The sequence below is a fragment of the Tachysurus vachellii genome, chromosome 7, assembly GCF_030014155.1.
Source record: "Tachysurus vachellii isolate PV-2020 chromosome 7, HZAU_Pvac_v1, whole genome shotgun sequence".
NCBI lineage: Eukaryota > Metazoa > Chordata > Actinopteri > Siluriformes > Bagridae > Tachysurus > Tachysurus vachellii.
Window position 1 is genome coordinate 29,305,275 of NC_083466.1, and position 20,985 is coordinate 29,326,259.

At 37.5% G+C, this 20,985-nt stretch overlaps 1 protein-coding gene across 1 annotated transcript in view; it reads right to left on the reverse strand.

Annotated features, from left to right (window-relative positions):
* The window catches only part of LOC132849131 (uncharacterized), an 80,688-nt gene extending 59,925 nt beyond the window's left edge, over positions 1-20,763 (reverse strand). Inside the window, exons 1-4 of the mRNA XM_060875337.1 lie at positions 20,664-20,763; positions 19,775-19,886; positions 19,426-19,538; positions 18,849-18,960 (exon numbers count right to left, since the gene is read on the reverse strand). Of these exons, the coding sequence (XP_060731320.1) occupies positions 18,849-18,960; positions 19,426-19,538; positions 19,775-19,886; positions 20,664-20,733 (407 nt within the window). The 5' untranslated portion in view covers positions 20,734-20,763. The remainder of the gene's footprint in view (positions 1-18,848; positions 18,961-19,425; positions 19,539-19,774; positions 19,887-20,663) is intronic.
* Between the last annotated feature and the right edge of the window lie 222 nt (positions 20,764-20,985).

Here is a 20,985-nt window from a genome sequence, read left to right on the forward strand (position 1 = left end):
AAGCTTAAGTGATGAGCTTAAGTTAATGAGAACAATTAAACCAATTAAATAGCTCTCTTTAATAGATTAAATTCTCTTGGAGGTACCAGAATACCTTAGAGAGTCACAATGTCAGAAAATGGCGAAGATAAAACCAAATTAAGAAATTCTAAGAATCTCAAAGTCTAAGAAATCAAGGCCCCCCCTGAGTCTTACAGCCAGAAAGTACCTCCATTTTAAGTTTATGTGATTTTCCAAACAAAACCCAATAAAAGTTTACTGATTCCTTTGATAAATTTCTCATTAATAAACAGAGAAGGGGATAAACAACATGGGAAAGTCCATTCTCTGTTGATATGAAGAATTTACCAACCAAGCTCAAACCAACTATCCTGCGGAGGGCTAACAATCCACCCAGGAGAAACCTCTTTTGTTATGAAACCGATCAGAGAAAGAAACTGGACTGCTCAACAGGGTAACGGACCCCAGCCTGCCCCCGAACAACGAGTACGGATCAACCTTCGTCATAGGACCTGAGTCGCCACATGAAATGTCCAGACAATCCTTTGCCCTGGAGCTGCCACCCTGCTGTCCCGAGAGCTCTGCCGTTATAACATCTCCTTGGCAGGGCTCTGTGAAGTTCGATGGCATGGCAACGGCGAAACAACAGTAGGCGACCATTGCTACTTCTGGAGTGGCCCCGAGAGACGAACAGGCCTTTATGGTGTGGCCCTTGTCATCTCAAAGGACCTCCGCAAGTCCTTAATCGGCTGGACACCCCTAAGCGACAGATTACTGTCGGCCCGCTTTCTCCACCAACACGGCAAGATGACAGTAATCGTTGCTTATGCTCCCACCGATGTTGCTGATGAGGATGCGAAGGATGCTTTCTTTGACCAACTCCACAGGCCAAACTGTCCCGAGCCATCAGAGAGGCAAAGCGCGCACACGCCCACAGCCACTTCCAGGACAGCGGAGACACCCGGCGCATGTGGCAGGGCATACAGGCGATCAACAAGACAGCTTCACCTGCCTGTGATAGTAATGCCTCCCTCCCAGACGCGCTGAACGACTTATACGCTCGGTTCGAGGTACAGAACAACGTTACGCCAAGGAAGACCATCCCTCCCCCGACGACCAGGTACTCTGTCTATCCACGGCCGACGTGAGGAGATCTCTATGCAGAGTTAACCCACGGAAGGCTGCTGGACAAGACAACATTCCTGGCAGGGTGCTCAGAGAATGTGCAGAACAGCTAGCTGATGTCTTTATGGACATCTTCAACATTTCCCTGAGCAGCGCCGTTGTTCCTACGTGCCTCAAGACTACCACCATTCATCTCTACTCCCTACGAAGGCTGAGAAAGGCACATCTCCCTCCCCCCATCCTGACCATGTTCTACAGAGGGACCATTGAGAGCATTCTGAGCAGCTGCATCACTGTCTGGTTTGGGAACTGCACCATCTCGGATCTCAAGACCCTGCAGCGGATAGTGAGGACAGCTGAGAAGATTGTTGGAATTTCTCTTCCCTCTATCATGGACACTTACACCACACGCTTCATCTGCAAAGCTAATAGCATTGTGGATGACCCCACACACCCCTCACACACACTCTTCACCCTCCTGCCATCTGGAAAAAGGTACCGAAGCATTCGGGCCCTCAAGACCAGACTGTGTAACAGTTTCTTCCCACAAGCCATCAGACTCCTTAATAACTGAGCTGAACTGTACTGAGCACAACATACACACACACATCATCTGTATGGACTGCACAGACCTACACCACATACACACACTTCTAATATTTGGAATTTATTCATGGAAAGCCCCTTGAGATGCAGCATCTCGTTTTCAAGGGGGACCAAAAACATACAACAGATACAGTGCATTCAATACAATACAAAACAAACAAAACATTACAAGACAATTCTGCTCACAGATCCCCCTCCTCCCCTCCCTGGGCCATTTCAGAATCTCCAAGGTATACAAATGTTTACAAAGACAGTTGTTTCAGGAACCATAGCAATTACAAAAAACTGACAATCAGTTTTCAGTTTTCAAGAACAAGATATTTCAAGAAACCATTACAATTAAAAGCATTTACAATCAGTTTTCAAATAGGTTAACAAAGATGTTCTAAAGGAGCCTAAAGTAGTATTAGATCTCACAGATGGAGGCAGATTATTCCAGTCTGAAGGAGCGTTAAAACAGAAGGACCTCCGACTGACTACTTTACACATAACAGGGACAGTAAAAGTCAGACACTGAGAGTGTCGAAGAAAATAAGTTGGAGTATATTGTACAAAAAATCTTTTCAAATATGGTGGTAAGTTCAAATAGATGCATTTAAAAATAAATTGAAGCCAGTGATACTGTTGTCTTTTATCAGGCAGCAACCAGTTAAGCTGATTATGTAATTGGCAATATTGAGTTTTATATGGGCACTTTAAAATGAACCTACACAGATTATTAAGTAGAACATCTAGTGGTTTAAGATATACATTGTACGTGTTTTGATAAACTATATCTGCATAATCAATAATTGGTAAGATTAATTGGGTAATTATCTTTTTTCGTACTCTAAATGTAAAACAATTTGATGACCTGTATAGAGGCATTAAACAAGAGTATGTTCGTTTTATTTTGTAATCAATGTGTGGTTTGAAATTTAATTCTGGATCAAGCCAAATTCCCAGATATTTAACAGAGGTCTCTTTTGTCACTGGATTGCATTATCAAAATACAGGTTAAGTTCAGCAGATTTAAGAGAATGATGAGTACCAAAGAGCATATTGAGTTTTTCATATTGAGTTTTAAGAGGGGGGGCACGGTGGCTTAGTGGTTAGCACGTTCACCTCACACCTCCAGGGTTGGGGGTTCGAAACCCACCTCCGCCTTGTGTGTGGAGTTTGCATGTTCTCCCCGTGCCTTGGGGGTTTCCTCCGGGTACTCCGGTTTCCTCCCTCGGTCCAAAGACATGCATGGTAGGTTGATTGGCATCTCTGGAAAATTGTCTGTAGTGTGTGTGTGTGCCCTGAGATGGGTTGGCACTCCGTCCAGGGTGTATCCTGCCTTGATGCCCGATGACGCCTGAGCACAGGCTCCCCGTGACACGAGGTAGTTCGGATAAGCGGTAGAAGATGAATGAGTGAGAGAGTTTTAAGAGGTTACTTTTAAGCCAATTTTGAACTGATTTAAGATCTGTCTGTAATTTGTTCTGAAGAAGAAATTAGTTGGAGCTTGAAAAATAGACAACAGTATCATGTGCATATAGATGTACTTGACAATTATTACACACTTGCGGGAGATCATTAACAAAAATAGAAAAAAGAAGGGGGCCAAGGATAGAACCCTGTGGCACACCTTTTTCCATAATACATTCATCAGACTGTGCATCTTTGAATTGAACAAACTGACGTCTGTTATGGAGATAAACATTGAACCATAAGAGAGCATTTCTATTAAAACCTATGGATTTAAGCTTGTCCAAGAGCAAGTAGTGATCTACCAAGTCAAACGCCTTGGAGAGGTCAAAAAATATAGCACCTGTGCATTGATTCTTATCACAGGAGGAGAATACATCGTTAGTGAATTTGAGTAAAGCAGTTGTAGTAGAGTACCCGGAACGAAAACCTGATTGATAAGGAGATGAATGAATGAATGATTAAGATATTTATATAATTGTTGATAAATAATCTTTTCAAATATTTTGGTAACTGTACAAATAATAGAGATTGGACGATAATTTCTTAAATCTGTGTTGTCACCTCCCTTAAATATTGGAGTTACTCTTGCTGTTTTCCAAGCAATTGGAATGGAACTCATATCTAGAGACATATTGTACAAATCAGAAAGTGGATGTATTAATATACTGGATCCAAGTTTAAGAAATTTGGCTTCCAACCCGTCAGGTCCAACACTACCATTTTTTAATTCAGAGATGGCTTGAAATACTTCAGATGACTGAATTCTAGAAAATGAAAAGGATCCATCAGTTTGATTTGATGAACTAGAAGAAACTAAATAATCAGAGTACAGTACAGAGTACAGCGATCATAAGAGGATCAGAAATAACATTATCATTAACAATAGATTTGAAATTCAACTTTAACCAAATGTTATCTGAGCTTACAGTATATTGGTACTATATGCAATATTTGTAAGTTAATTGTGCAAAGCTATAATCTACAGCTGGTTGATAAGTTATGTACTAAAGATAGTCATGATCCTGTCTGTGTATGAGAGTGCACGCACCTGTATGGGGCCCTATGGGTCCTTGTAAAGAGGTAATAGGCCCAACTATTAGCCAAATGCTGTTTAAAATGATTTTACTGCCAATTTTCAGTCCTGCCAGCAGCTGCTTGTGGTCCTAAAACAGCTTTAAAGGGATAGTTCATCCAAAAAGAAAAATTCTGTCATCATTTTCTCATCCTCATGTTGTTTTAAATCTGTACAGTATGAATTTCTTTATTCTAATGAAATTCTTTTCCTCCGTGAAGAAGAACAGCCTTCTTGAAACGACCCAGCAGTTGGATGTGTACCTGAGGTGCCCAGGAGACACAGTAGAGGTACTGAAGTCCTTCCCAGCCGTGTGCCAGCTATCACTTAAGCTTAATACGACACTCCCTGCCTCAGCAGCATGTGAAAGACTGTTTAGTGTTGCAGGGCTGATCTTCAGGCCAAGAAGCGCTTTCATTGGCTCAAAGAACTTTGAGAACCAGCTGCTTTTGTGGATGAACAAAACCTATTAGTAACTCTTTGTCTCATGTTGTTTAAGTCCGATGTGTTTGTTATAATAAAGGTTATTGATGACATGCCTCTGAAGTTTGACTTTTTGCACCATTACAATACTTATAGCCAACTAGTCATATCTTCCGCTCCATGAAACACAGCTCAGTAGTACACATATATGGTTCTTTAATGTATTTGCATTGTACTAAAATGCGTTCTTTTGTAATGGGCATATTCAGTATGTGTCTGAAACAGGTAGCCTAGTGCATCCCAAATGTTTCAACGTTATCATATTAATATAACATTATAGTCATTATGGCCTTTAGAAATATGTTTTTTGAGGAGTTGGGGTAGTGCACAATAGACCCCTGTGGCACGGCCTAAGCTTTTTCCTTAATGGCATTTTTTCCTTGCATTACTTTTACTTTTAGACTTTTAAAGTAGTTTTGAAAACCAGCACTTTTACACTTTTACTTGACTAATAAGCTTGAGTTGATACTTCAACTTCTACAGAAGTCTTTTTAAACCCTAGTATCTATACTTCTACCTGAGTAATGAATGTGAATACTTTTGACACCACTGATTAGAGCACAGTGGAATTCTTTTCTTCGCATATCCCAGTTGAGGAGGTTGGGGTACTTGAAACTGTTTTGTGTCATATATTTGCAATAGTGCGTTGATGTAGCTTTGATCATTGTACATGACCATATAATGCTAACTGGTACGTATTATACCACATATTATACCACATGTGTTAAGACATTATTTTATGATCAACAGGCATGCATACGCAAGAGGTTTATGATGTTTGTTTTGTTAAGGTATAGATTGTGGTAAATTCATTCCTAATATTCATTCATTCATCTTCTACCGCTTATCCGAACTACCTCGGGTCACGGGGAGCCTGTGCCTATCTCAGGCGTCATCGGGCATCAAGGCAGGATACACCCTGGACGGAGTGCCAACCCATCACAGGGCACACACACACACACTCTCATTCACACACGCAATCACACACTAGGGACAATTTTTCCAGAGATGCCAATCAACCTACCATGCATGTCTTTGGACCAGGGGAGGAAACCGGAGTACCCGGAGGAAACCCCCGAGACACGGGGAGAACATGCAAACTCCACACACACAAGGTGGAGGCGGGAATCGAACCCCGACCCTGGAGGTGTGAGGCGAACGTGCTAACCACTAAGCCACCGTGCCCCCCTAATAAGATTTATTGATTTAATTAAATGTGTTTATTTATCTTATCTCATCTTATAATTGTTATGTTAGAATTATCAAAAGCTTGCAAGGAGGACTGCACATCCAAAAACCCCCAAAAAATGTTATGGGCAACAGGTGCTGGGCAACAAACAATCAATGAAAAAACAACAGAAGAAGCCCGCACACTGATAAACTGCTCCAATAAATTTAATGGTGCAACATTTCGACCATCAGGTCTTCGTCAGGCACAATATAAAAATGTGATCACCTCACCTCTATAAATAGGAAACAGGTGTATGCCTTAATTACACTCGCTTTCAAAATAAGGCACACTATACACAAAGCATTAATCAACTCACATGTTAGAGATCTCAAATATACACAGAAAAAAAATAATAGAATAAAAAAAATGTTTTTGTTCATATGAACAATACAAAGATAACCATTTAAAGATCTATAAAACATGGCTTAATGTCAAACTCATCATTGAGCCCTAGTGGTGTATTCAAAGTATAAATCCAATAACACTCTCTTTGCAATAATTTTCTCTCATAATCACCTCCTCTTGAGGGCGTTTTTACTTTCTCAATACCAATATATTGTAAAGCACTGATATTATGACCAGCTTGTTTGAAATGAAGCACTATCGGACTTCGTGTATCCCCCGTTCTGATGTTACTCCGGTGCTCACAGATACGGGTACGCAAGTATCTAGATGTTTTACTGACATACGCCAAACCACAGGGACAACGAATAAGATAGACAACATGAGTCGAAACACACGTAATGGTACCACGTATTGGAATACTCTGGCCCGTCCGTGGATGATTTTTTTATGTAATTGTGTACATAATTTTTTTTTTATTAATTTGTGTATAAAAGTATATGAATTTGTGTTAGACACATAAACGTCTTTTTAATGTAACTAAGATGAAATTGGACCACACACAAACCTGCAATAAAAACAAAACAAAAAAATTAAAATACTTGCAGTAAATAACTAACAGTAATTAGGTATCATAACTTATCATAACATACATTTTAAATACTAGTAACTACCCTCCAAAGGGAAGAGTAACAACTGGTTGAAAACTTACATGGCTCCAGCTTTTGGTTGTTCACTTTCCTCCAGTATGTGAAGCAATACAAAACTTCTCCATTTTAACCTGTGTGAAAACATCTCTGCATTCATTTATCAGGAACAACAATATTCATATGTTTTAAACACACATTTATAGAGAAAAAGTATTCAGACTCCATAAATTATCAACATTAGTACCTTGTTGTGAAACCAATAAAAATCCAGAAAATGCTTATCTAATACATTTGTTTGATTATTTATATAATTATTAGCTGCCATCAGAATACTAATTTATAAGTCAAAGTGAGTATATATATGAAGTTGATATGTTAACTGACGTTTTACTGAAAACAAATGGAAGATATACAAGGGGAACATTTCCTAGTAGTGTTTCCTTGCCCTATTGTCTTATGTGATGCAATTATGTAATGAAAATTTAGTTTTTCAGGATTTATTCAGATTTTCTGACCTACAGGGTGAAAGGTTAATGACTGAATTTAAGACCCCATGCACAAACAGAACATCCATTTTTCCCCCATTCAGTGAAAATAGAAATGACTATGCTCATGAACAGAAACATGCAAAATTACAAATAAGTGGATAAAAAGACGGGAATCTGTGGAAGGAAGCCAATAGTCCAACGCAGAAAAGGAAGAATGTCAGCAGCCAAGCGATGACCTCAATAGGAGGTCGTGGTGCACAGTCAGAGACCCAAAGCGGCTACCTGCAATAACATGCCATGAAGACGAGGGGCAGGGACCCACTCATCACGGCTATTTTAATAACCACTAGCTTCTTCTCCTACTCGTCAAACATGGGATGCGGTAGCCAAACTGTCATTCAAAAGGTGACATACCAAAAGCTGAGTGCCACAGTGTTCTATGGGCATTCTCCACCCACATTAGGGTGTTTTGCCCACATTATATGGTTTGAGGAAGCCAGACAACAAAGGGAGTGCACCAAACCTTGGTTAACCCTGTCTGTCTGGCCATTTGACTCCAGATTGAATCCCCAGGATAAGTTCAACCGTAGCACTTCTTAGACAGCAAGATGCCTTCTAGAACTGACTAGCAAATTGAGGGCCTCAATCAGAGACCGAGTCAGATGGAAAGATATATGTCATTACTACATGCTGAAAGAGGAGCTCAGCAGTCTGCTTGGCTCAGGGGAGTTTGGGCATTGGGAAAAAAATAAAAATAAAATAAATAAGTGTGTCTCAGCAACCGTGGGGATCACTGGCTCTACAAGACTGGATTGGGGGCTTTTTCTCGGGACAGTGACTGTAGAAGAAGCTTACTGGGGCTGCAGCAGGGCCTGGATCTGCCCCAGTCATATTAATATTTCTCAAACTTCAGTAAACAAGGTTGCCAGGGCCTGCTCGGGTTCTCCCAGAGCATTGGCTTGGCAAGACACAGCCCACCCTATCCACTCCTGATCTGCACACTTGTGGTCTGGAGCAGACATACTGTTAAAGAGGAGGGATACAGAGTGGAAGTGAGTGCCGAGCATGGCCCGTGATCCGATTGGAAAAAGAGGTGGGAAACTGTGGACAGGAAGCCGGATCAATAGTCCAGCACAGATATGGAAGAATGCCACTTGCCAAGTGATGACTTCAATAATAATAATAATAATAATAATAATAATAATAATAATAATAATAATGATTTATAGGAATGATGGCAAGATCAGGACTCGAACTGAGCATTTTGTGTGAATTGCCATTTTAGTTGAAGGCATACATATATACATACATGATTATTAGAGTTTCTTAATAGACTTGTATGCCTGCTTTTTTATTTCATATAAGGACCCCAGAGATACAGTAGGGAGTTAAAAAAATTTACATTGGGGTCTGTGCGTGTTTATTTTTTATTCATTGATTTTATACATTATATGTATATACATTTTATGGCACAGTGCAATTTGTTTCGAATTGAATGGCACAAAGGCATAACAATTCTATGTTTGAGACATTATTGTTAAATGTCAGCTTGGCCCTTGAGCTAGTTACCCTGGATAAGGACAAATGCTCTAAATGTACTTCTATTTTTACTCTAATACTAATACTGTTGTAGTCACAATTCCCATATTATACTTAAACAGTAAAATTACAGTCATACCCCCTACAACTATACATAATAATTGTTCTAGGCTACAGAACTAATTAGGACCCTAGTAGAGATAATAAAATGTAAATTGTGTGATTAATTAATTTACGTACCATAGTCAGTGTGACAGGAGAATCCGTCTTTCCAGACTCTGGTTTGAAAACAAAAAGCAGATTATAATTTTACATTAATTATACTAACATATAAAACACACAACTGTCTGTAATACTAGACAAACACTGTACCACTATAGAGACCACTATACTATATAATGTAGTTTACTTCCTATTATGCAAAGATCTTTTAGATTTTAATTTATTTGCTGTAGTTTATGTCCACAGTGTGTCTTTGTTAGGAATTGTTATTAGCTACTTGGACATTTCCCTGCCAGACCAACAGACAGTGCTGGCAGGCATTTCTTCATAGCCGGCTTTCTGTTTGTTATTCCCCACGTGAGCTGTGCTTTACCCTTCCTATTGTTCCACATTTCAAATCATGTCACCTGTTCCTTATTTACCCTAATGTTTTGCTCTATCTATATCAGCCCTTTTCTATCTCTTTTTTCAGACATTGTTTTGTGTTTGCACAGTATAGTGTTTCTAGGTTTCCATGTCATTGTTATATTTTGTTTTTAAGTTGTATTTGTCCCATGTTGGTTGTAAGTCTAATTGTATTTTATTTGTATTAATTAAAGCTGTGCTTTATTTGATCCTTCATTTGGGTTTGCTTCTCTGCACACAGGTGATCATGATTACCACAGAGACCGGGTTTAATCCCCGCTTTGGGTTGTTTCTCTCAAATGTTACAGAATTACTAACCTTCTGCAGGCCCAGCAGGATTGCACAGGTAGTTTCCTATTTTATTCCTAATGAAAAAATGAGCTGGCAAAAAAGGTAAAAGCTGGTAAAAGCCCTGGACTATATATATTTAGCCCTTTTATATCTGTCTGTCAGTCACAGCTTTTTGTATGCACAGTACAGTCAGATGTGTTTTGAGGTTCCCATATTATTGTTATGTTTTGTTATTTGAGTTGTATTTGTCCCTTGCTTTATTTGATCCTGCATTTGGGTCTGATTTTGTGGGTGATTGTGATTACTGCAGAGATCTGGGTTCGATCCCCACTTCAGTTTGTATCTCCCTCAGTTACAGGAATCATTAGAGGGAAAAATACTGCAGACACACAAACTAAAAAAATAACAAATAACAAATTACCCAATTCCTCTGAGTCATCTTGCTGAGTTGGATGACTTTTAGCTAAAATAGAAAACAGTAAAAACTTTACCAAGAGACAACAAGTGGAACCATAAGCTGTGAGGTAGTAATACTACACACTGTGCTAATTTACTGCAATTTTAGTTTTATACTATAATTATTCAGACCTGCTACCTTTACCACTCTTCCAAACAAGGCATCAGTACAGTTTTATGAGAGAAAAAGTGAAGACTGCTATGCTAACATTAGACCACTAGAGTTGTTGTTGTTATTATTATTATTATTATTATTGTGGTATATTTGACGTATCATGATAGACACTACACTTCCTAGTACAACTACTACTAGAGAAATGGTCTCTGTACCAGTTATGACCAAGCTGTTGTTTATTCTGTTATCCTTTTTTTTAGTTTTAGTCTGTTTGTTGTTCTCTGATATTCTGACTTGTGGTTGTTTATAGATTATATGTTCAGTAAAAGCATTAGGTACCTGCAGTTGTGTCCATACCCAAGTCCTGACTGGCTGATGAAGTAGAAACTTGTTCAGTAGTAACAGGCTCTGGTTAAAACAATAGTTAAACTGAAAATTGTATTTTTATACCAACATACTGTACAGTAAAACGGTGCAACAGTCTATACTACTATACTAACACTATACCTGTCATGCCCCCGGATACAGAAGGAAGGAGACAGACCCGTACGCAGGATAGCTTCAAATGAAAGGGGTTTAATACATAAGGAAGACAAACAAACATATCCACACTACACGGGGACTAAACGTAACTAATGAATCCGCGCTGCCATCGGCAACGCAGCTCAAATTTATACACAGACAAGTCAATCACACAATGGGGACCAGGTGTGGAGACAGGGAGGAGCAGACGAAGGCGGGGCAGACACGTGACAAAAACAAACAAACAATATCACGTGTCCAAAAGTCTGCACTGATCCCTGACAGAACCCCCCCTTAAGGCGCGGCTCCCGAAGCGCCAAAACCAGACAAGGTCCGGGGGTTCCAGTTCCCTGCTGACCTTGGTTTCACATCACCTTGGATTTTGTCTTTGCAAAGTGAGCTCCTGGGGTTGACCATCTGCCTGTTTTCCAATTTCCACCCTCAGACCAATGGCCAGACTGAGCGGCTAAATCAAAAACTCAAGAACGGGCTATGGATCCTGTGTGCAGAAGAGCCCTTCTCCTGATACTCCAACTTGGTGTGGGTGAAATATGCACACAATTCTCTCCTATCGATTATTACTGGTCCGCCCCCTTTCCAAGTGACAATAAGCTACCAACCCCCGCTGCCCACTGCTCCGGGTGTGTGTTCACGGTGTGTGTGTTCACTGCTGTGTGAGTGCACTTTGGATGGGTTAAATGCAGAGAACGGCTTCTGAGTATGGGTCACCATATTTAGCTGTATGTCACGTCACGTCATGTTCTTTTCTCAGGAAATGGACGTCTCGGTCCCCTCTGCTCTAGCATTCAAGCACTGTTGGCAGGTCTGGAGGAAAGCATGCAACAAGTGCTCCAAGCCTATTGGGCCAACTGCAAGTGTCATCCAGCACCCCTCATTAAGTGCATTCAAATCTTTGCATTGGTTAATTAGAGTTGGTTAGCTAAGTAAAAGTGACACCCAGGTATGCCTAGATATGGATGCACAACACAGTCATGTTCTGATCTCTGGGAACCGGGTTACATACCTAACACAAGATGTTACCTTTCCAGGGAACTCAATGCTGTTGATGCTATGGGGACTTTAACCCTAGTGAGACGATAAACGCGTATACGCGTTTTGTGGCATAATCTCCTGTTAAGGCCGAAAAGAACTTAAATTACACTTACAGTTTCGATCGTACAGATAAGAGCAACACATCAATCGAATCTGTAAAGGATCTACTTTTATTTGTATACACACATAATAACAACAAAACACTGTGATTTTGTAGAATAAAGAAAATAAACAGAGTGTGTTCTCTGCCATCTTGGTCTCGATCACCACTCTTCACACACACATAAATAAAACAACCCGAATCTCAGCGAATACTTGCCTCAAATAAAAGATAAATATATGCATAGAAAGCTTCAAATGTCTACTTTTAAATAAACAAATTCAAGTCAAAAACAAATAATCTATTTTTATGTAATCTGTATGAAAGTAAGGAGCGGTCCGGTTTCTCCTGTTTCGCCTCATTATAGATAATGTGTTCCCGCCTCCGTCTGAGCGCGCTGTTCATATGCAAATGAACTGAGGAGATTCAGGTGATCACGTACACACCCCCGAGACACAGGAATGACTCAGAACATGAAATCCAGACCTGTGTGCTTTGCAAAGCAAAGCATGGTAAGAGGCAGGACACTACTTGGAAATGCCAGGCATGTGATGTTCACTTGTGTGAACATCAGCACCTTGCATGAAGCCATACTCTGAGTAGAGTGAGCTCTAATGCTTACAGAGGAGCCTTCATTTGGGCACATCACAGGTCAGGAAATCGGCTCAACTATCAGGTGCAATGAATGCTGTCTGTTGCGTGGGAAAGCCTATGTTGGCTGGTAGGGATGGCTAAGGCTAGGAGCTTGACCAGTCCAGGGGCAAATTCTAAGCAGGAGGAGGTGACTGAGATAGCCTGCAAATCTACTTTTAACAGTAAGGCAAATGCTAGCAATAGAGCCACCTTAAATGTCAGAATCTTCTCAGAAGCTGACTCAAGGGGGTCCAACAAGCCTCCAATAAGCCTTCAAAGACAAACGATAGATCCCAATAGGGGATCCATGGTCTGCAGAAAGGCCTCAGGCACTGTGAAGAAACCAAGTAACGAGTGGTGCCTCTGAGCAGAGGCTCGGTTGATAGGAATGTGGCAAGTCAAATCCACAGCTGTATATACGAATATATACAATATAGTATAAATGAAAATACATACTAATATATACACAGATATCTAAACAGAAATACTGTATATCTGATCAGTTTCTTCCATTCTATATTAGCTGAGGCAGAAAAAACTAGCTTGCCAGACTCTAAAATAAAACAATATAATACCAAATTAAAGGCCAAATAATGTTTGATAAATAATTTATTGCTCCTGATACTTTCTAAAACTGTTCAGCTTCAGCTTGTCATCAAATGTCTCATCCAGTTTTTTTGCTATTCTGCAGTCTTTTTGTAAATTAGAGAATAATAGCATTAATAACATTTGATTTTTGTCTTTTAATTACAAGTTGAACTAAAATTGTACAAGTTTATGAGTGAAAAAATGAGAAAACAGCTGCTTAACCCTGATTTGAATATGCAGAGTATATTTTTCTAAAAACAGAAACAGGTAGGTTATTGTTTTATATTAATTTATATAAATAAATGAAGCCAAAATGTTTTTGACAAAAAAAAGTTACAAAAAATAAGTCAATTTACAGTAAAAAAAATTTCCATCTGCTATATTACAGGAAATGATGCACAAAAACTCTGTAAAATAAATATTAATTTTGGTATTAATGGATGGAGATTCACTCACCTTCAGGTTTGTTCCGACTGTTAAACAGACGCTGCCCAATTCTGACAATTTGAACCCTCACCCACATGTCTTGGGGATCTGCACACACATGACGACCGTCCTGTAGAGTAAAGCTGTAGAGGAGAGAGAAGATTTACATCAGTGTGAAACTGTAATAAAATCAGAAAATCAGACACTCTGACACGCCTCAAACCTCCAAGATAATATAAAGTTAGATTCATATATAAGATTTATAAGTTAGATTCAGTACCAAGTTCAATTCTATTACACATAAACATAAAGAATTAATAGACATAAAAATATTAACTTTAATAATTAATTAAAAATAAACAAGGGACTGAACACTTACATGACTCCAGGATTTAGACACTCAGGATCTGTCATATTATAGTCTGTAATGACTCTTACAGGAATTCGTTGTATCACAAACTTGGTACAGCACTGATCTGGTCCATCTACAGCTGTGTGAAAACATTTCTACATTTAGTTCTGTGATTAAATGTTCAATAAGAAAATATTAGACACTTTTATATCTAGTATCAGATGCAGATTATTGTAGCTATTAAACTGTATTATCTTAATGTAAGTGAGAACAGGAACTAGCTTGTATATAAAAAGTTTGTAATCAATTCCTGTATGAAAGACCAACAAAGTGTTTAATAAATAATAAATAATTCATTACTCCTGATACTTTCTGATACTCTTCAGCTCCTGTCATCAAATGAGTCTCATCCAGTTTTATTTGCTGTTCTTTTTGTAAATTAGAGAATAATTACATAAATAATTTTCAATTACAAGTTTACAATTTTACAAGTTTATGAGAAAACAGACAAAAAGCTCCTTAACCTGCTTTAAATATGCAGAACTTATTTATTTTTCTAAAAACAGAAACATGTATGTTGTTGTATTATATTACATTATGTATATAATGGTAGAATACATCAAGAAAAAAATATTAAAATAAAAGATTTAGAAATTAAGTCAATTTATTAAAAAACTAACATATTCCACCTGCTCTATTACAGGAAATGATGTACAAAATAAATATTAACTTTGTTATTGGACAGAGATTCACTCACTTTCAGGTTTGTTCAGACTGTTAAACAGACGCTGGTCAATTCTGTTCATGTTGTTCTTCACCCACTTGTCTTGGGGATCTGCACACACATGACGATGGTGCTGTAGAATAAAGCTGTAGAGGAGAGAGAAGATTTACATCAGTGTGAAACTGTTTATTATCTTGGTGGTTATGGGCATGTCAGGGTGTTTGATTACAGACACTCTTACAATTAGATTCTATTACTCACAATTATAAAGAAACAATATACATGAAAATACTAACTTGTATTATTAATTAAAATTCCTTAAAAAAATAAACAAGGAGCTGAAATCTTACATGACTCCAGGTTTTGCACACTTATTATCTGTTTCTTCATACGCTGTAATGACTCTTACAGGGATTGGTTGTGTCAGAAATCTGTAACAGCACTGATCTGGTCCATCTCCATCTGTGTGAAAACATTTCTACATGTAGTTCTGTGATTAAATGTTCAATAAGAAAATATTAGACACTTTTATATCTAGTATCAGATGCAGATTATTGTAGCTATTAAACTTTATTATGTCACAGTTGAGTTCTGGACTCTGATTGGTCAGAAGGTGTTGATTAATTCTCTATAACAGCAGCTCTGACTTTAGTGCAGGTTTATATTAATGTACTTATTTGTTTACAGCTTGTTTACAAGGACGTGTACAGCAGATGGGACACATAAACTGATTAAAAGGTGAGATTTTCTCTAAGGAGACATTTATTTAACTTAATTGTTTTTTTTGTTTTATTAAATTGAAGATTGAATAAAAAAAGATACCGAAGGAACTATTTATAATTGCAGAATTAAGAACATGAACTAACTTGTTTCACTGACATTAAATGTGACTGTAAACATATAAAATATATTTTTTTGAGAAAAAATAAATAACTGTTAAAAATTTGCTGTGGTTTAAGAGAATAAAACATTCTGGACGTTCTGCTACAGAACAATCCTCATCTTTACAGTGTAACAGTAACTCTGCTTCATCACACCACCACATCACTCAGTATTTTACTGTAACAGTGTGACAAACACACAGTGGTTTATTAATGCTGCTTATTTACAGAAACCTGATCAGCTTTTTAGGAAATTCAGCATCAGTATAAACCAGGGGTTTAATATTACTACTGATAATAATAATAATAATAATAATAATAATAATAATAATAATAATAATAATAATAAAGATTAACTTTATCTTACTCTGGGCTGTTGTGAAGGACTGAAGGCAGGCGAGAACCAGCAGAACCAGCAGGAGAGAATGAGAGATCATGAATGAAGAGAATGATGAAGATATTGATGGTCGGGGCAGAATGGTATTAGTGCAGATATCACCTCCCTCTTCAGTTTATATAGCTGGTGAGAGGGGTGGGAGAGTGTGGTCTGGGTGTTTATGTGACAAAAAAAATTCCATTTGACTGAGAGATAAAAAAAAAAAAAACATCTAACACAGGAAACCTGGTTGTGGTTTTCACCAAAAACAAAGAAGAAGTGAATATTTAACACCTTGTAACCAAACACATCTCACACTTCTCTATTAAATTATTTAAATTAAAATTACATTAAATTAAATGCAAGTAAAATTGAATGAGTGCAGATTTCAGATTTTTAATTAAAAAGACTCTTAATAATGAAACTAAACATTTAATGAAGATGTGGGAGGATTGGACAGGAAGTCAATTAGTCAACCAGACTGTGTATATGTATACACATACACCCACACACACACACACACACACACACACACACAGACACACACAAATATAAGATGTACGTACAACAGAATGACCATCATTTTGGTCCTCCTTTTGCTGCCAAAAGAGCCCTGACCTATTGAGGCATTGACTCCACTAGAGCCCTCAAGGTGTGCTGTGGTATCTGGTGCCAAGATGTTAGTAGCAGGTCACTAGCAAGTGCTGAAAGTTGCACAATTATAAACTTTCACTTTCACTATACACAATCCATTAGTGTAGCCCAGAATATCCCCAGGCCAGCAGGCTAGCTGAGAGGGTAAACTGCTAATGGAGAAATCCAGAAGAGATGGATCAGATATGTCTTTAAACTTACTCAACCTTAAAAACATTTCATGTGACCAGACCCTGGGTTTTCCTGCAGAGAGATTAATGTCCAGGCGGACTCAAACAACTCTGCCAATCAGGAAGTCTGTTTTTGTGCCAGCCTCAAGAAATAACATTGTTGTCACGGATTAATTCTCCAAGAAGTGCCACTGTCAAAACCAGTAAAGCACTGTGACCACTCGTGCAAGGTGAAGTAATGAGACTCACAACTTCTAATGGACATGATCGAATATCACTCATTAAACAATTCTGCAATAAACCAAGATCATATCTTGTGCAGTACAAAGGAAAAGAATACAGACAAAACCAGAAATATATCCTTCCAGTCTCAGAGCTTCCACCACAACAGTTCAAGCACATTGAGATGTCACTTCTCGTTGTCCAGTCCTCCTTTGCCGAGTACAAACACAAACATCCCACTCCAAATGATGCGGGAGAACAATACACCTCAGTAGTACCTACTGAAGTGTCATGTAGGTTAACTAAGAGAAATCCCTGCATCTCAAAATGTACAATTTCTTTCTATCCAGGATCCAAAAATACTAAAGCCAATGTCCGGTCCCACATGCACTTTCCCATTACGCAGACTCAGACTGCAGGCGCAGGTTCAGGTGCAATTCACTGGCAAATACTCAATGCTCAATAGAAGTGAAACATTCTCAATAGACGTAAGATCATTTAATTCGTGTGTCATCATATGAAGGTGGTGCTGTCAGCATCAAACAGGACACTAGGTACACAAATCTTCTAGTAGGAAAAATTATTTAGTGTCAGGTGTCCTGATCATTTTTACTGCATGGAACCACCACTTGGGGGCGCTGCTGCTCAGGAAGTATAGAGAGTACACAAACATGACGGGAATTCAGTCTCCTTTAATTTAATCTAAGTTCAATGAAGCGAAGAGTCGATTCCATCAGCTCACAAATGATTCATTGCCATTTTCTGTGGCCAAAACTTATATATTCTCATTAGACTGTACACCCTTCTGTTTGGTTCATTTTATTTCTTTTCTTTTAAAATATAAATTCAATAAATAAATAAATAAATAAAATACCATTTACATAAAATATCAATAAAATATGTAGTATGTTTTTAGGTTTATTTGTATGTTACATCACAGGAAACTCATTCTATCATCTTTTTAACAATATATTTTATTTTTCTTTAATTCCTTTAATTTCCTCTCTATATGTATATTTCTGTATCAGTTAGTCTAAATAAATACAGAGAAATGTTGAGGATGTGAACTTCTGCATGAACCACAAACACGTCTCATTATACAGTGATTATTTATTGACCTTCATTCTTCTACTATTTTATAACAAGTCAAATCACTAGTAAGAGAGAAAGAAGAAAAGATATGATGTAAATCTGCATGAAGACAGAAACAAATCAAACAGAATTTTACAGCAGAACAGGAAGTTATACATGTGTCTGATTATGTAAAAAGTACATTTTGTAAAATGATTATTCATTATTTATTAATGGAGAGAGGATTTAAACTCGCTGTAGGTTTGTTCAGACTGTTTTACGCTGGTCAATTGAGTTCTTGTTGTCCTTCACCCACATGTCTTGGGGATCTGCACACACATGAAGACCGTCCTGTAGAGTAAAGCTGTAGAGGAGAGAGAAGATTTACATCAGTGTGAAACTGTAATAAAATCAGAAAATCAGACACTCTGACACGCCTCAAACCTCCAAGATAATATAAAGTTAGATTCATATATAAGATTTATAAGTTAGATTCAGTACCAAGTTCAATTCTATTACACATAAACATAAAGAATTAATAGAAAATTACTAACTTTTATTATTAATTAAAAATAAACAAGGGACTGAACACTTACATGACTCCCTGGTTTAGACACTCAGGATCTGTTACTTTATATGTTGTAATGACTCTTACAGGGATTCGTTGTGTCACAAACTTGGTACAGCACTGATCTGGTCCATCTACAGCTGTGTGAAAACATTTCTACATTTAGTTCTGTGATTAAATGTTCAATAAATAATAAATAATTCATTACTCCTGATACTTTCTGATACTCTTCAGCTCCTGTCATCAAATGAGTCTCATCCAGTTTTATTTGCTGTTCTTTTTGTAAATTAGAGAATAATTACATAAATAATTTTCAATTACAAGTTTACAATTTTACAAGTTTATGAGAAAACAGACAAAAAGCTCCTTAACCTGCTTTAAATATGCATCACTTATTTATTTTTCTAAAAACAGAAACATGTATGTTATTGTATTATATTACATTATGTATATAATGGTAGAATAAATAAAGAAAAAAGTATTTAGAAAAATATTTAGAAATTAAATCATTTTATAGTTAAATAATATATTCCACCTGCTCTATTACAGTAAATGATGTACAAAATAAATAATAATTTGTTATTAATGGACAGAGATTCACTCACCTTCAGTGTTGCTCAGACTGTTAAACAGACGCTGGTCAATTCTGTTCATGTGATTCTTCACCCACTTGATGCCGGTATCTGCACACACAAGACGACCGTTCTGTATAGTAAAGCTGTAGAGGAGAGAGAAGATTTACATCAGTGTGAAACTGTAATAAAATCAGAAAATCAGACACTCTGACACGCCTCAAACCTCCAAGATAATATAAAGTTAGATTCATATATAAGATTTATAAGTTAGATTCAGTACCAAGTTCAATTCTATTACACATAAACATAAAGAATTAATAGACATGAAAATATTAACTTTATTTATTCATTAAAAATAAACAAGGGACTGAACACTTACATGACTCCAGGTTTTGTACACTGACGCTCTGTTACTTCATAATCTGTAATGACTCTTATAGGGATTGGTCGTGTCACAATCTTGGTACAGCACTGATCTGGTCCATTTCCATCTGTGTGAAAACATTTCTACATTTAGTTCTGTGATTAAATGTTCAATAAGAAAATATTAGACACTTTTATATCTAGTATCAGATGCAGATTATTGTAGCTATTAAACTGTATTATGTCACAGTTGAGTTCTGGACTCTGATTGGTCAGAAGGTGTTGATTAATTCTCTATAACAGCAGCTCTGACTGTAGTGCAGGTTTATATTAATGCACTTATTTGTTTCTATAGTAACAGCTTGTTTACAAGGACGTGTACAGCAGATGGGACACATAAACTGATTAAAAGGTGAGATTTTCTCTAGGGAGACATTTATTTAACATTAATTGATTTGTTTTGTTATTTTATTAAATAGGAATAGGAAAAAGAGACAGAAGGAACTATTTATAATTGTGTAGTTAAGCACAGGAACTAACTTGTTTCACCAACATTAAATGCAACTATAAACAGATAAAACATTAATTCTTCTTTAATAAATAAATATTGTAACCTGTGTTATAAAACACTTGTGGACGTTCTGTTACAGAACAATCCTCATCTTTACAGTGTAACAGTAACTCTGCTTCATCACACCACCACATCACTCAGTATTTTACTGTAACAGTGTGACAAACACACAGTGGTTTATTAATGCTGCTTATTTACAGAAACCTGATCAGCTTTTTAGGAAATTCAGCATCACTATAAACCAGGGGTTTAATATTACTACTGATAATAATAATAATAATAATAATAATAATAATAATAATAATAATAATAATAATGATAAACTTTATCTTACTGTTGGCTGTTGTGAAGGACTGAAGGCAGGCGAGAACCAACAGAACCAGCAGGAGAGAACGAGAGATCATGACTGATGATGATGATGATGATGATGATGTTGAAGAGAATGATGGTCAGGAGCAGAATGGTATTAGTGCAGATATCACCTTCAGTTTATATAGCTGGTGAGAGGGGTGGGAGAGTGTGGTCTGGGTGTTTAAGTGACCAAAAAAATTCCACTTTGACTGAGACATAAAAATCTACCTCTTTCACAGGAAACCCAACTGTGGTTTTCACCTACAACAAGGAATAGGTGAATATTTAACACCTTGTAATCAAAC